The sequence below is a fragment of the Oncorhynchus kisutch genome, linkage group LG1, assembly GCF_002021735.2.
Source record: "Oncorhynchus kisutch isolate 150728-3 linkage group LG1, Okis_V2, whole genome shotgun sequence".
In the NCBI taxonomy this organism is placed as follows: domain Eukaryota; kingdom Metazoa; phylum Chordata; class Actinopteri; order Salmoniformes; family Salmonidae; genus Oncorhynchus; species Oncorhynchus kisutch.
Genome location: NC_034174.2, coordinates 37,958,149 through 37,971,107, shown reverse-complemented (window position 1 = coordinate 37,971,107; position 12,959 = coordinate 37,958,149). Strand labels below are relative to the sequence as shown.

At 40.3% G+C, this 12,959-nt stretch overlaps 1 protein-coding gene across 1 annotated transcript; it reads right to left on the bottom strand.

Annotated features, from left to right (window-relative positions):
• Positions 1-4,147: 4,147 nt before the first annotated feature.
• On the bottom strand, positions 4,148-6,191 carry LOC109895041 (homeobox protein Hox-C4a-like). Its single transcript, XM_020488697.2, has 2 exons — positions 5,718-6,191; positions 4,148-5,147 (listed from the first exon to the last, which is right to left on the bottom strand). The coding sequence occupies exons 1-2, from the start codon at positions 6,160-6,162 to the stop codon at positions 4,762-4,764; spliced, it is 831 nt and encodes a 276-aa protein (XP_020344286.1). The 5' UTR covers positions 6,163-6,191; the 3' UTR covers positions 4,148-4,761.
• Between the last annotated feature and the right edge of the window lie 6,768 nt (positions 6,192-12,959).

Sequence of the window (12,959 nt, the reverse complement as noted above, 5' to 3'; positions counted from 1 at the left end):
ATAGATATCACGTGTTATTTGCAAGTGAAAATGGCTTGGAATTCACCTTGGAATATTGTAAACAACTGTTACATATACCAAATGAGGATTCATTGTGAATCTGTAGGTTACAAAGCTGCACTGGTCTTATACCTCTGCTAATAGCAGTCTCACCTAAAAAATTTAAAATCACTTTGGATTGAACAGACAGACTTGATAGTGTAGTTTGATATGGGGTACCTTTGAGTGTGCATGAATAGGCTAGTAGACAAATTCAGTGTTTTCTACAATTCAAAGATTACACCTACCAAACACTGGAATTGCTAAATGTGTTTCCTGAAATAACATAACACAATATTTAGGTTACAGCCAAGTAATTGGAGGAGTTATGTTTTATACTCTATATGTGCAAAACAGTTCCATATAGGCCTATGGAAATGCACACGCAGATCCATGACATAGTTGATAGCCTAACTGAAACATGGACGTCACCTGTGCTTCTATAGTCAAACTTTGGTTGGAAACACATTTTATGACATTAAGCCTCTAAATCAGCAGTCATATTGACACCATAGTGCCCTCCAAGCTCATCACTAAGCTAAGGACCTTAGGACTGAACACCTCCCTCGGTAACTGGATCCTGGAATTCCTGATGTCCGCACCTAGGTGGTGAGGGTAGGCAACAACACATACGCCACATTGACCCTCACCTTGGGGCCCCTCATGGGTGCGTGCCTAGTCCCCTCCGGTACTCCCTGTACAGGAAGGGATTAACCACCAATAGGACCCTGAACAACTTCTACCCCAAGCCATAAGACTGCTAAATAGTTAGTTAAACAGTTAAGGAAACAGCTATCCGGAATATCTTCATTGACCATTTTTTGCACCAACTGTTTTTACTCATCACATACGCTGCTGCTACTGTTTATTATCTGTCACTTTATTCCTACTAATATGTACAGTACCAGTCAAATTGTACTACTCATTCAAGGGTTTTTCTTACTTGTGCTATTTTCTACATGGTAGAATAATAGTGAATACATCAAAACTATGAAATAAAACATATGGAATCATGTAGTAACCAAAAAAGTGATATACAAATCAAAATATATTTTAGATTCTTCAAAGTAGCCACCCTTTGCCAGTCCCCCATGCTCTTCTCAATTTACATCAATAACATAGCTCAGGCAGTAGGAAGCTCTCTCATCTATTTATATGCAGATGGTACAGTCTTATACTCAGTTGGCCCCTCCCGGATTTTGTGTTAAATGCTCTACAACAAAGCTTTCTTAGTGTCCAACCAGCTTTCTCTACCCTTAACATGGTACTGAACACATCCAAAACAAAGGTCATGTGGTTAGGTAAGAAGAATGCCCCTCTCCCCACAGGTGTGATTACTACCTCTGAGGGTTTAGAGCTTGAGGTAGTCACCTCATACAAGTACTTGGGAGTATGGCTAGACAGTACACTGCCCTTCTATCAGCACATATCAAAGCTGCAGGCTGAAGTTAAATCTAGACTTGGTTTCCTCTATCGTAATCGCTCCTCTTTCACCCCAGCTGCCAAACTAACCCTGATTCAGATGACCATCCTACCCATGCTAGATTACGGAGACATAATTTATAGATCAGCAGGTAAGGGTGCTCTTGAGCGGATATATGTTCTTTACCATTCAGCCATCAGATTTGCCACCAATGCTCCTTATACTCACTTATAATCACTGCACTCTATACTCCTCTGTAAACTGGTCATCTCTGTATACCAGTCACAAGACCCAATGGTTGATGCTTATTTTTAAAACCCTCTTAGGCCTCACTCCCCCCTATCTGAGATATCTAATGCAGCCCTCATCCTCCACATACAACACCCGTTCTGCCAGTCACATTCTGTTAAAGGTCCCCAAAGCACACACATCCCTGAGTCGCACATCTTTTCAGTTCGCTGCAGCTAGCAACTGGAACGAGCTGCAACAAACACTCAAACTGGACACTTTTATCTCAATCTCTTCATTCAAAGACTCAACCATTTACACTCTTACTGAGACTTGTGGCTGCTTTGCGTGATGTATTGTTGTCTCTACCTTCTTGCCCTTTGTACTGTTGACTTTGCCGAATAATGTTTGTACCTTGTTTTGTGCTGCTACCATGTTGTGTTGCTACCATGTTGTTGTCATGTTGTGTTGCTACCATGCTGTGTTGTCATGTGTTTCTGCCTTGCTATGTTGTTCTCTTAGGTCTCTCTTTATGTAGTGTTGTTTTGTCTCTCTTGTCATGATGTGTGTTTTGTCCTATATTTATATGTTATTTAAAAAATGTTTTATTTAATCCCATCCCCGCAGGAGGTCTTTTGCCTTTTGGTAGGCGGTCATTTTAAATAAAACTTGTTCTTAACTTACTTGCCTAGTTAAATAAAGGTTAAATAAAATCAAATAAAATAGTTTTGCCTTGACAGCTTTGCACTCTCTTGGCATTCTCTCAACCAGCAGTCTTGAAGGAGTTCCCACATATGCTGAGCATTTGTTGGCTGCTTTTTCTTCACTCTGCATTCCAACTCATCCCAAACCATCTCAATTGGGTTGAGGTCTGGTGAGGTCGCACTCCCTCACTCTCCTTCTTGGTCAAATAGCGCTTACACAGCCTGGAGGTGTTTTGGTTCATTGTCCTGTTGAAGAACAAATTATAGTTCCACTAAGCGCAAACCAGATGGGGTGGTGTATCGCTGCAGAATGCTGTGGTAGCCATGCTGGTTAAGTGTGCCTTGAATTCTAAATAAATCACAGTGTCACCAGCAAAGCACCCCCCACACCATCACACCTCCTCCATGCTTCGCGGTGGGAGCTACTCGTGCGGAAATCATCCATTTACCTACTCAGCAATATCCACCGGTGTAATGACCATTGCTCGTGTTTCTTGGCCCAAGCACGTCTCTTCTTATTATTTGTGTCCTTTAGAAGGGGTTTCTTTGCAGCAATTCGACCATGAAGGCCTGATTCACGCAGTCTCCTCTGAACAGTTGATGTTGAGATGTGTCTGTTACTTGACTGTGAAGCATTTGTTTGGGCTGCAATTTCTGAGGGTGGTAACTCTAATGAACTTCTGCAGCAGTGGTAACTCTGGGTCTTCCTTTCTTCCTTTCATGAGAGCCAGTTTCATCATAGTGCTTGATGGTTTTTGCAACCGCACTTGAAGAAACTTCCAGATTGACATGAAGCTGGTTGAGAGAATGTCAAGAGAATACAAAGCTGTCATCAAGGCAAAGGGTGGCTACTTTGAAGAATCTCAAATATAAAATATTTTTTATTTGTTTAACACCTTTTTGGTTACTACATAACTCCATATGTGTTATTTCATAGTTTTGATGTCTTCACTATTATTCTACAATGTAGAAAATAGTAAAAATAAAGAAAAACCCTTGAATGAGTAGGTGTGTCCAAACTGTTGACTGGTACTGTACATATACCTCAATTACCTCATACCCCTGCATATTGATTCAGTACTGGTACCCAATTTATATAGCCAAGTTATCATTACCCATTGTGTATTTATTATTACATTTATTATTATGCGTTTTACTTTTCTATTATTTCGCTATTTTCTTTCTCTCTGCATTGTTGGGAACGGCACATAAGTAAGCATTTCATCGTTAGTCTAGACTTTTTGTTTGCAAAGCGTGATTAATATAATTTGATTTGATTGGTTAGTTGGTGATGAATAAAGTATTGAGCACGGTGTAAGGTATACATACGGGCACTGAGACTTTTAGCCTAAAGCCGATATGGACCAATGTACCTCCACAATAATTGAATAGTGGCCTATATCCCAAACTATTTAGGGGGGTATGTTTTAAGAGTGAATGATGTTAATCTGAATTTGAGGAAAATATTTTCTACCTTTTGGTGTACTCTGAAAGGGCTATTCTTGTGAGATGACTCGGAAAACTCTTTGACCTTCTCACTCACAGAAGAATAGAATTGTTTCAAAGGAAGTTATTCCAATGACGTAAGGACTACCACTTTAGGGTCCGAGCACTTCTTCGTTGGGGACGCTCAAGGGTTTCCCATCTCTTACATGGATGAACTTTCAAAACACAGTGTAGGCCATATGTATATATAATATATTTTTTGTGCTAAATACGTAAATAAAGATGACAAACGTATTTTAAACTACTCGACACTGTTTTATTGACCACTGCGATTATCACAAATACACTATACGTATTTTGTTGCATCTGATCAATTCAAATAAAGCTAAATCACAGAAAAGTCATCACAAAACACACTACACTCATTACCTAAGATTTACTTTTCCTGATAAGAGGTTGTGCTGAAAAATAATTCACAACATTTCACTGATTCACATGTAGGCTATTGCAATATATTGTTTTAATGGTACGTATACTTGCTATTGTTACTGTCACTTTTGAGATTAAAAAATAAATAAATTACCCTACCATTCTTTTTCAGAGAATAAATAAAACTATTGTGCATGTAGATCTATTGACATTCAAATTCATTGATAATGTCCATTATTGTTGTCAAAAATGTTTTACAAAAAAATGTAGCAATTTCTACCATAAATAAATGAACCCTGATAACCGTAATAATGCATTGATATCTACAGTAATCCATGCTATGTAACATGCAATCGTGAATAACTGTGGACTGAGAGGAAAACCCCGTTTACGCACAAGAACACTACGAGGAACAAATATATAAAAAATAATATGTATTTTTATAAATAATCCGTAGTTTTTTCTTCCTATTTGTTAGATATTATTGTTTGTCTATAACCTTGTAATATCCTGGTTTCTTTCGACTACGGACACTCGAGAGAGTTCCTCCGAAGCTGGCACAGTGTTGGAGACCACCGCACGCTGGAGAGGGCTGGCTGTTGTTGACGCTGTGTTGGACCCGGAGATAACGCTAGTGTTGGAGGAGGATCTCACTTTCGTGTTGGGTAGCCTATGGTCTTTTTTCCACTTCATCCTTCGGTTCTGAAACCAAATTTTGATCTGGCGCTCGGAGAGAACCAGGGTGTGGGCAATCTCGATGCGTCTTCGCCGAGTTAGGTAGCGGTTATAGTGAAACTCCTTCTCCAGTTCTAAGACCTGCTGGCGAGTGTAAGCTGTTCTGGACCGCTTTGCGTCTGCTCCATTGTAATTGGGATTCGCTGAGAGGTTTGGAGAGGTAAATAGAAAAGAGAGGAGAAAGGAAATGAAAAGCAGAAGGAAAAGGAGTGAAGCAAGACTGGCGTAAATTGAAATATGAAAAGAAATAGCGCGGAAAATTGAGAGTGGAATCTCTATTATCTAGACCCCAATCAAATATTTCACAGTCAGGGACTCGACTCGTGGTCTATATAATGGGTAGCACTTTCCCCACAGCGAGGGAGCAGCTGAATTATTTATTCAACATTAAAAATAAAAAAAATATTCTTATCCCTCTTTTTCTCTCTCACTCTCTCCTCCCTCTGACACATAGCCTACATAACACAAAAAGCCACATGGCAATACGGTTGTCCAGACTAGTCCCCCCGCTATAAAATTTATGGCGGGTGTAATTGCCAATGCTGACTCGTAAATCCTCCTCATATGTGCCATTTCAAAGGGGCTGCTCTCTCACAACGTACGTAGCACGAGCCGGTGCAGGCGATGTAGGTAAAATAAGGGTGAAATAGTGGAAGAGAGGGCGCGAGAGGGAGGGAGGGCGAGTTATTAGAATAACTACACAGATTGCCTACCGGTACTGACGTGGATTTTCTTCATCCATGGGTACACTACAGGCTGGTTAGACGAGGTAGAGGTGATGGGATGCTCCGGGGTGGCTTGGATGCAGGTAGGCGGCGCAGTCGGTGGGGTCGTAGGGGATGTGGGTAACGGTGGCAAGGGCTCACGTGGAGCTGTCTGTGCCTTCCCCGCGAGAAGATTCCCGGAGTGTGTAAGCCCATGGCCAGTCTGGGGCTCGGGCTCGGGCTCGGGGATGCTTACACAGTTATACGGGCGCTCCTGGTAGGTCACTCGCGGAGGATACAACTCCTGGTGGTGATGCTGGTAGACAGTGTCTCTCATGCGGCTGTAGTATTCAGTGCTGTGTTCTGGGATGTAGCTATTTTGTGAATATTCCTCACAAGGAGGAAATTTCGGATCGATGTAGTTAGAGTCCATCAAATACGAGCTCATGATCATTAATTTCTGGAGTGAAAAATTATTTTTCTACCTTTGTCGTTTTTCTGGTCCATAAAGCCCTCCTACTAGCAAGCGACCCTGTAAAGTTACTTTAACCACGTGACACAGCAGTCCAATGGCAGCTGGCGAGGTAGTTCCCGGATAGGGAACCAAATATTTATTATAATATTTTTGTACTCTTTGTATAGGTGTGACAGTTTTCTCGAGGTTAGGCCTCTTCGATGAAGATCCATATCAAATTACTGAATAGGGCAGAAAGAGGCGAAGGTCAGTGGGATGTTGTGTAGGTATGCGTGCAGAGATACATCTCAGGCTGGGACTGAGGCTGAGCAAAGGTATTATGACATGAATAGGAAAACACAAAAACAAACAGAACATTGTGGCAATGTAGTAATGTGATGTGAACTATGCAGTTAGGCACATATAAACCACTCCATTCCTAAACCATTACAGCAGAACGTAGTCATACTCATAACCCAATGGCTAACACTGATTGATTTAAGAAACAGGACCACATTCTTACCATAACACACTAAACGTCTAATTAATTAGGCATTATTGATAATCGACAAGCCAATCCGTTGGAGACCGGAACGCAAATGGATAATTCAACCATTTGTAAATTAACACATTCTAAACCAATGAAGATGGTGCTACTACCAGTACTAGGCCACTAATAGATAATAGTCGGCCTACTGCTAATGCTACTTCTCACGATATGAAAAATCTGTCGTTCTGCCCCTGAACAGGCAGTTAACCCACTGTTCCTAGGCCGTCATTGAAAATAAGAATTTGTTCTTAACTGACTTGCCTAGTAAAATAAAGGTTAAATATATATATTTTTTTTAAAGGACAGCTGCCATGTAGGCTACTCCTATTAGCACCCTACCACGACCTAATGCTAGAGATGGTAAAACATTGCAATCACAATATGGTTGTTGTTATAACAAGCCAACAATAGCCTAAATCAAATGTTATTGGTCACATGCGCAGAATACAACTTTACAGTGAAATGCTTACTTAAGAGCTCATTCCCAACAGTGGAGTGGGGTCCAATGGTCTAATAGTATATTACTGATCATATTATGCGTAATATACTATTATACTTATATTATATACTGCACTGTTGGGAATGAGCTCGTTATAACAATGACGGCCTAGGAAAGTGGGTTAACTTTCGACAGATTTTGTACCTTGTCAGCTCGGGGATTTGAACTTGCAACCTTTCGGTTACTAGTCCAATGCTCTAACCACTCGGCAACCCTGCCACTCCTTGCAATAGACTAGCAGTTATTGTTTATCTATTGACCCTATGAGTGATAATGGCCTGGCGGGTTACAGACGGAATCCCCCTCACAGTTCTATATCTGAGCGACTGAGAGCTGAACCTCCAGGTTAACTGTCTCTACTTCCTAAATAATAGGCGTCATTGCTGTGTCAGATTTTATCGGATAAAAATAAAAACGACACATAAAAGTTAGCATGGCTTATTTATTAGAATCGCGCGCCTGCCCGCCCGCTGATGTTGAAGGCCCCTGGTTAAATGTTGTCTGAGTTTTATTGGGCTGTAAAAAGCAGTAAATCAATAGCTTCAAATGATCCTCGCTTGCACGTGTGCTTTACGATTTCTTAGATCATTCTTCTCTCTCTATCTTGCTCCCTCCCCCTCTCTATTTGCAGCACCATCTCATTCTCCTTCTCCATCTTCAAAAGGTTAGAATTTTGCTCACATCCATTGAAGCATTATCAAATGTTCTTGACTGAAGTTGTACTTGACACAGCTGAGGTATTGAAATCGCCCATGTATTCCCGTAGAGGCGAATTTGCGGTTTTGTAATTGTTAACACAAATTCGGTTCTACAGGGTGCATATAGACGACTTGAACTGCATTGCAATGCTGCGAGCTGTGATTGTGAAAACGAGAAAATAATATATAAATCCCACTCAGAATAATAAGTAGCCTAGGCCAATGGCATGAGGGCATTGTCATCCAGGAGGAGATATAGGCCTATTCGGCTTATAAACTTTCTTACAGACTATAGGTTGTGAAGTGTCAATACGCACAACAAAACACATAGTGATCTATATCTTATAGTATAGGCTATTAATGGGTGCACATAATACTATAATGTAAGTTGTGGTAATAATTATATAGAATTCAACATTTCTGTCAACATAGCGTTGGAAGTGAATAGTGTTATCTAAACAGGATGGACACAGAAAACCCAAACATTTAAGACATTTCCGTAACACTGTGAGACGCCGTTAGTGTTAGACCCATCCCACTCCGCACAACCTGGTTGAATCAACGTTGCAAAGTTATCAACAGCTATTGTTTCAATTCAACCCAGGGTTCAACTAAAAATAGACAATATATATTAGGCCTAGGGTTTTGGTTGATTTCAAATGTAATCTTCAAGTTAATCATAAAAATGCTGGATTTAAGTCTCCATCACAACCAAAGTTAAAGAATCACAAGATCAAAGTTAAAGAATAGGCCTAAATCAAATCAAACTTTATTTAACGTGCATTTAAAGTTTGATTAGATTTAGTCCTATTCTTTACCTTAGATGTTTTATTGAGATGGAGACACGAATCCAACATGTCAATTATTCATTTGTAGACAAACTGGCATTCAACATCCTTTAAATGTTGATATTTTGTTGTGTTGTCAACCAAACACAATTCAATATTGCTATTGTAATACAGTAAATTGTCTAAAGTTAAGGTTTTCTTACAAACTAATGTACAGTATTTATTCAACCTTAAAATGCGTAACATCCATGGCCACATATTGAGGTTAGCCTACTGTAAAGCCCTTCTCATGTAATCATAGAGAGCTTGAATGTTCAAGATAGCATGCAAAGGTTACAGCTCAGTGGAGATCTTCACAATTGCTTTAATAATCTGTACAGAATCTCAAACAGCATTGATCACTTGTACTATGTACTTTTAATGTAATCTCAACTGCAATCCAGATCATTTGGTTGTGCTTTTAGATGAAGCACAGTGGTAACACATTAAGTTTTTGTATAAATACCAAATATCTGACACGATATTCCCATATGAACTTTGTTGTGCATTTAAATGGTTGACAGCACAGTGATACCATATTGATACCATACTAAACCAAACATCAGACATTGTTTTTCTATTGGAATTTGGTTGTGCTTTTAGATGGTTGAACGCATAGTGAAAACACATTGGGAATTCATCAAACTTCTGGCTGTCTTTTTGAGTGGGTGAATAAAGGTTGAAATCTCATTGATCAATGTCTCAACCAAATATTGCCCAAATTTCCACGTTGAAATGACGTGCACAGTGGGATAGATTAGTAGAGGCAAGACCCTGTGACCTCTGCACTGCTTCTCTCCACCCTCAAATCTTTTGTGGCACAAAATGTATGCCTTTAGCTGAATTTCCTAATATGTTAGGCCTACTCCTGGAATGTATAGGCTTAAGCTACACAAAGGAAAAGCGAGAAGTAGCTTAAACACACCACAAACAAGTGAATATGCATGCGTAAAACTTACATTTATTGTCTAATGCCTTTCAAAATTGCACTGAACATAACCTTGCGGGTGTGCACCCCTTCCTAATCATAAATATTCCGTTTGGAAAAACAGAGGACACAAAGCGACCACGTGACAGTAGAGATGAAAAATTACTTTCTATTATCCCCAAGGGTTTATTGTGTTCTTCATTACCATACTGACCTCTGGGTAACCCGAGTGTGGCACACTGAACAAACGGAATAGACTATGCCTATGCAAGACATCAAATAAAGGAACTCCCAGAAAAATACCTTGAATGTAAGCTACACTGAATAAATATAAACCTCAACGAGCAATAAGGATTTTAATGTGAAGAATAAGAGTAAGCAGCATTTTCAAAAGGAAGAAATTGGCTATAGCCACCCTCTTCTGTTTTGTTTCATATTTGAGAACCTTAGCCTGCTTGATACAAATAGGCTAGTCTAAGAAAGGCCCTTGACTATCTATAAAGTAATTTCCTATAGGCTTATATGTGGGGGAACAAGACTATCGCTTTATTTACCATCCCCCACAGTCCTCTTTCTCTCTCGTACCTTTTCTCGCTGAAGCCACATTTAATATTAACTGGTAGACAGCTTGACCGGCGTTTCACCTCTTGTGTTTGACTCGTTCCAATAGTTCACTGCCAAGGGGTTGATGAAGAATCACCAATTAAATTTGTCTTAAAATCCCATTTAGATCTGTTACCTTATTCAATAACTCAGTATAGGTAGAGATGGAAAGATGAACCCCTTGAGTAAATAATCTTAAGTTATTTCTATTATGGCAAATGGATGTTTCTTGAATCTATAGAAATCATATGGGCTCTGTTGGAATATGTAGGATTCTTCAACTCAACGCATGCTTTTGGAAAACGTCTTAAAACTACTACTGTCTGCAAACTCCACCCTCTGGTTTATGGGTTTTACGCAGAACAGAGACTATACATTTAGCCATTTCCTGAAATGTTGTGACTTGGTGGTGATACCCACTTGAAAAGCACTTTCAATTGATTGCAGTAATAGATCAATGACATGCTATTTTATCCAATCAAACAGACAACTTTACTGAGCAATGCTGTACCTGCAATGACATTTGCAGGTACACTCTTAGAAAAATAAAATCTGGATAGAACCAAAAATTATTATATTGCTTGCTTCACATATGGCACCCCTAAAGGTTCTGTAGGAACCCTTTTGAAAGGTTCTTTGATCAGATCCCCAGAAGTTATTTTTCACTGAACCAAAATTGGTTCCATATTAGAAACTTTGGGTTCCATGTAGGGTTCTATATGGAACAAATTTCCGTTCTGCAGTGGGGAGAACAAATATTTGATACACTGCTGATTTTGCAGGTTTTCCTACTTACAAAGCATGCCATTTTTATCATAGGTACACTTCAACTGTGAGAGACGGATTCTAAAACAAAAATCCAGAAAAGCACATTGTTTGATTTTTAAGTAATTAATTTGCATTTTATTGCATGACATAAGCATTTGATACATCAGAAAAGCAGAACTTAATATTTGGTACAGACACCTTTGTTTGCAATTACAGAGATCATACATTTCCTGTAGTTCTTGACCAGGTTTGCACACACTGCAGCAGGGATTTTGTCTCACTCCTCCATACAGACCTTCTCCAGAACCTTCAGGTTTTGGGGCTGTCGCTGGGCAATACAGACTTTCAACTCCCTCCAAAGATGTTCTATTGGGTTCAGGTCTAGAGACTGGCTAGGCCACTCCAGGACCTTGAGATGCTTCTTACGGAGCCACTCCTTAGTTGCCCTGGCTGTGTGTTTCGGGTCGTTGTCATGCTGGAAGACTCAGCCACGACCCATCTTCAATGCTCTTACTGAGGGAAGGAGGTTGTTGGCCAAGATCTCGCGATACATGGCCCCATCCATCCTCCCCTCAATACGGTGCAGTCGTCCTGCCCCCTTTGCAGAAAAGCATCCCCAAATAATGATGTTTCCACCTCCATGCTTCACGGTTGGGATGGTGTTCTTGGGGTTGTACTCATCCTTCTTCTTCCTCCAAACACGGCGAGTGGAGTTTAGACCAAAAATCTCTATTTTTGTCTCATCAGACCACATGACCCTCTCCCATTCCTCCTCTGGATCATCCAGATGGTCATTGGCAAACTTCAGACAGGCCTGGACATGCGCTGGCTTGAGCAGGGGGACCTTGCATGCGCTGCAGGATTTTAATCCATGACGGCATAGTGTGTTACTAATGGTTTTCTTTGAGACTGTGGTTCCAGCTCTCTACAGGTCATTGACCAGGCCCTGCCGTGTAGTTCTGGGCTGATCCCTTACCTTCCTCATGATCATTGATGCCCCATGAGATGAGATCTTGCATGGAGCTGTCGTGATACGAAAACTTCAGCCCCGCCCCTTGGCTGTCAGCGGGGTGCTAGAGGGGTTAGCGCTCCGTTCCCTGGCTAGGCAGGGCACTATAGATGCTTGAGATTATGTCGGTATAATCAGGACCACTCGCGTAGTCCTGCTCCTCTTTCTATTGGGTGGTTGTCCGGGTAGAGAAGTCTTTTGCCTTGTCACTCCCACCGGCCTAACTCTAGCAGATGTGTGCGAACCCCACTTTCCTCAGAGACTATTTACCCGCTAGAAACCCTAGATTTAATATGCCGTTGTTTGAGATCTGATAACCTTTGTCTTTGTGAGTATCTCCTTGCTGTGATGTATCTGAGTTAAGATTGAGAATTAACCACTTAATCCTGCAAAATGTACGTCTACTACTATCGCTCGGATAATAAAACTAGATAAATCCATAAGTAATTAATGTTCACACTGGACACCAATCTTTGTCTTTTATGATAAGTATTCTGTTATAGAGTATTGGTCTCCTTCAGTGTTCCGGTTTCTATAGGGAGTGTCAAAGTTGTTATCTCCCCTACCGCTGACTGTTAGAAGGCGGGTACTCGAAACAAAATAAATATCCTTTATTTTGAAATACTCTGTTTTTTGCCTTTTTACTCAATCAACAACATCAATACACAATCTTACTTGAATACATACAGCAAACAGCAAACATGCACATGCGTATACTTAAATGACTGAAACCATGATAACTTTTACTTATGCAGTATAAGAATTCCTTAATTACCTTTTATATGACGACAGCGGGACCCAAGAGATCAGGAGAGATTTCAATCTAACAGATTTCTTTTGTAATTTAGAACTAAGAGACTCCCCTCTAACTTCTGAGAGGTTTACCTAGAGTCGTAATGCTAAATTGGATTCAAG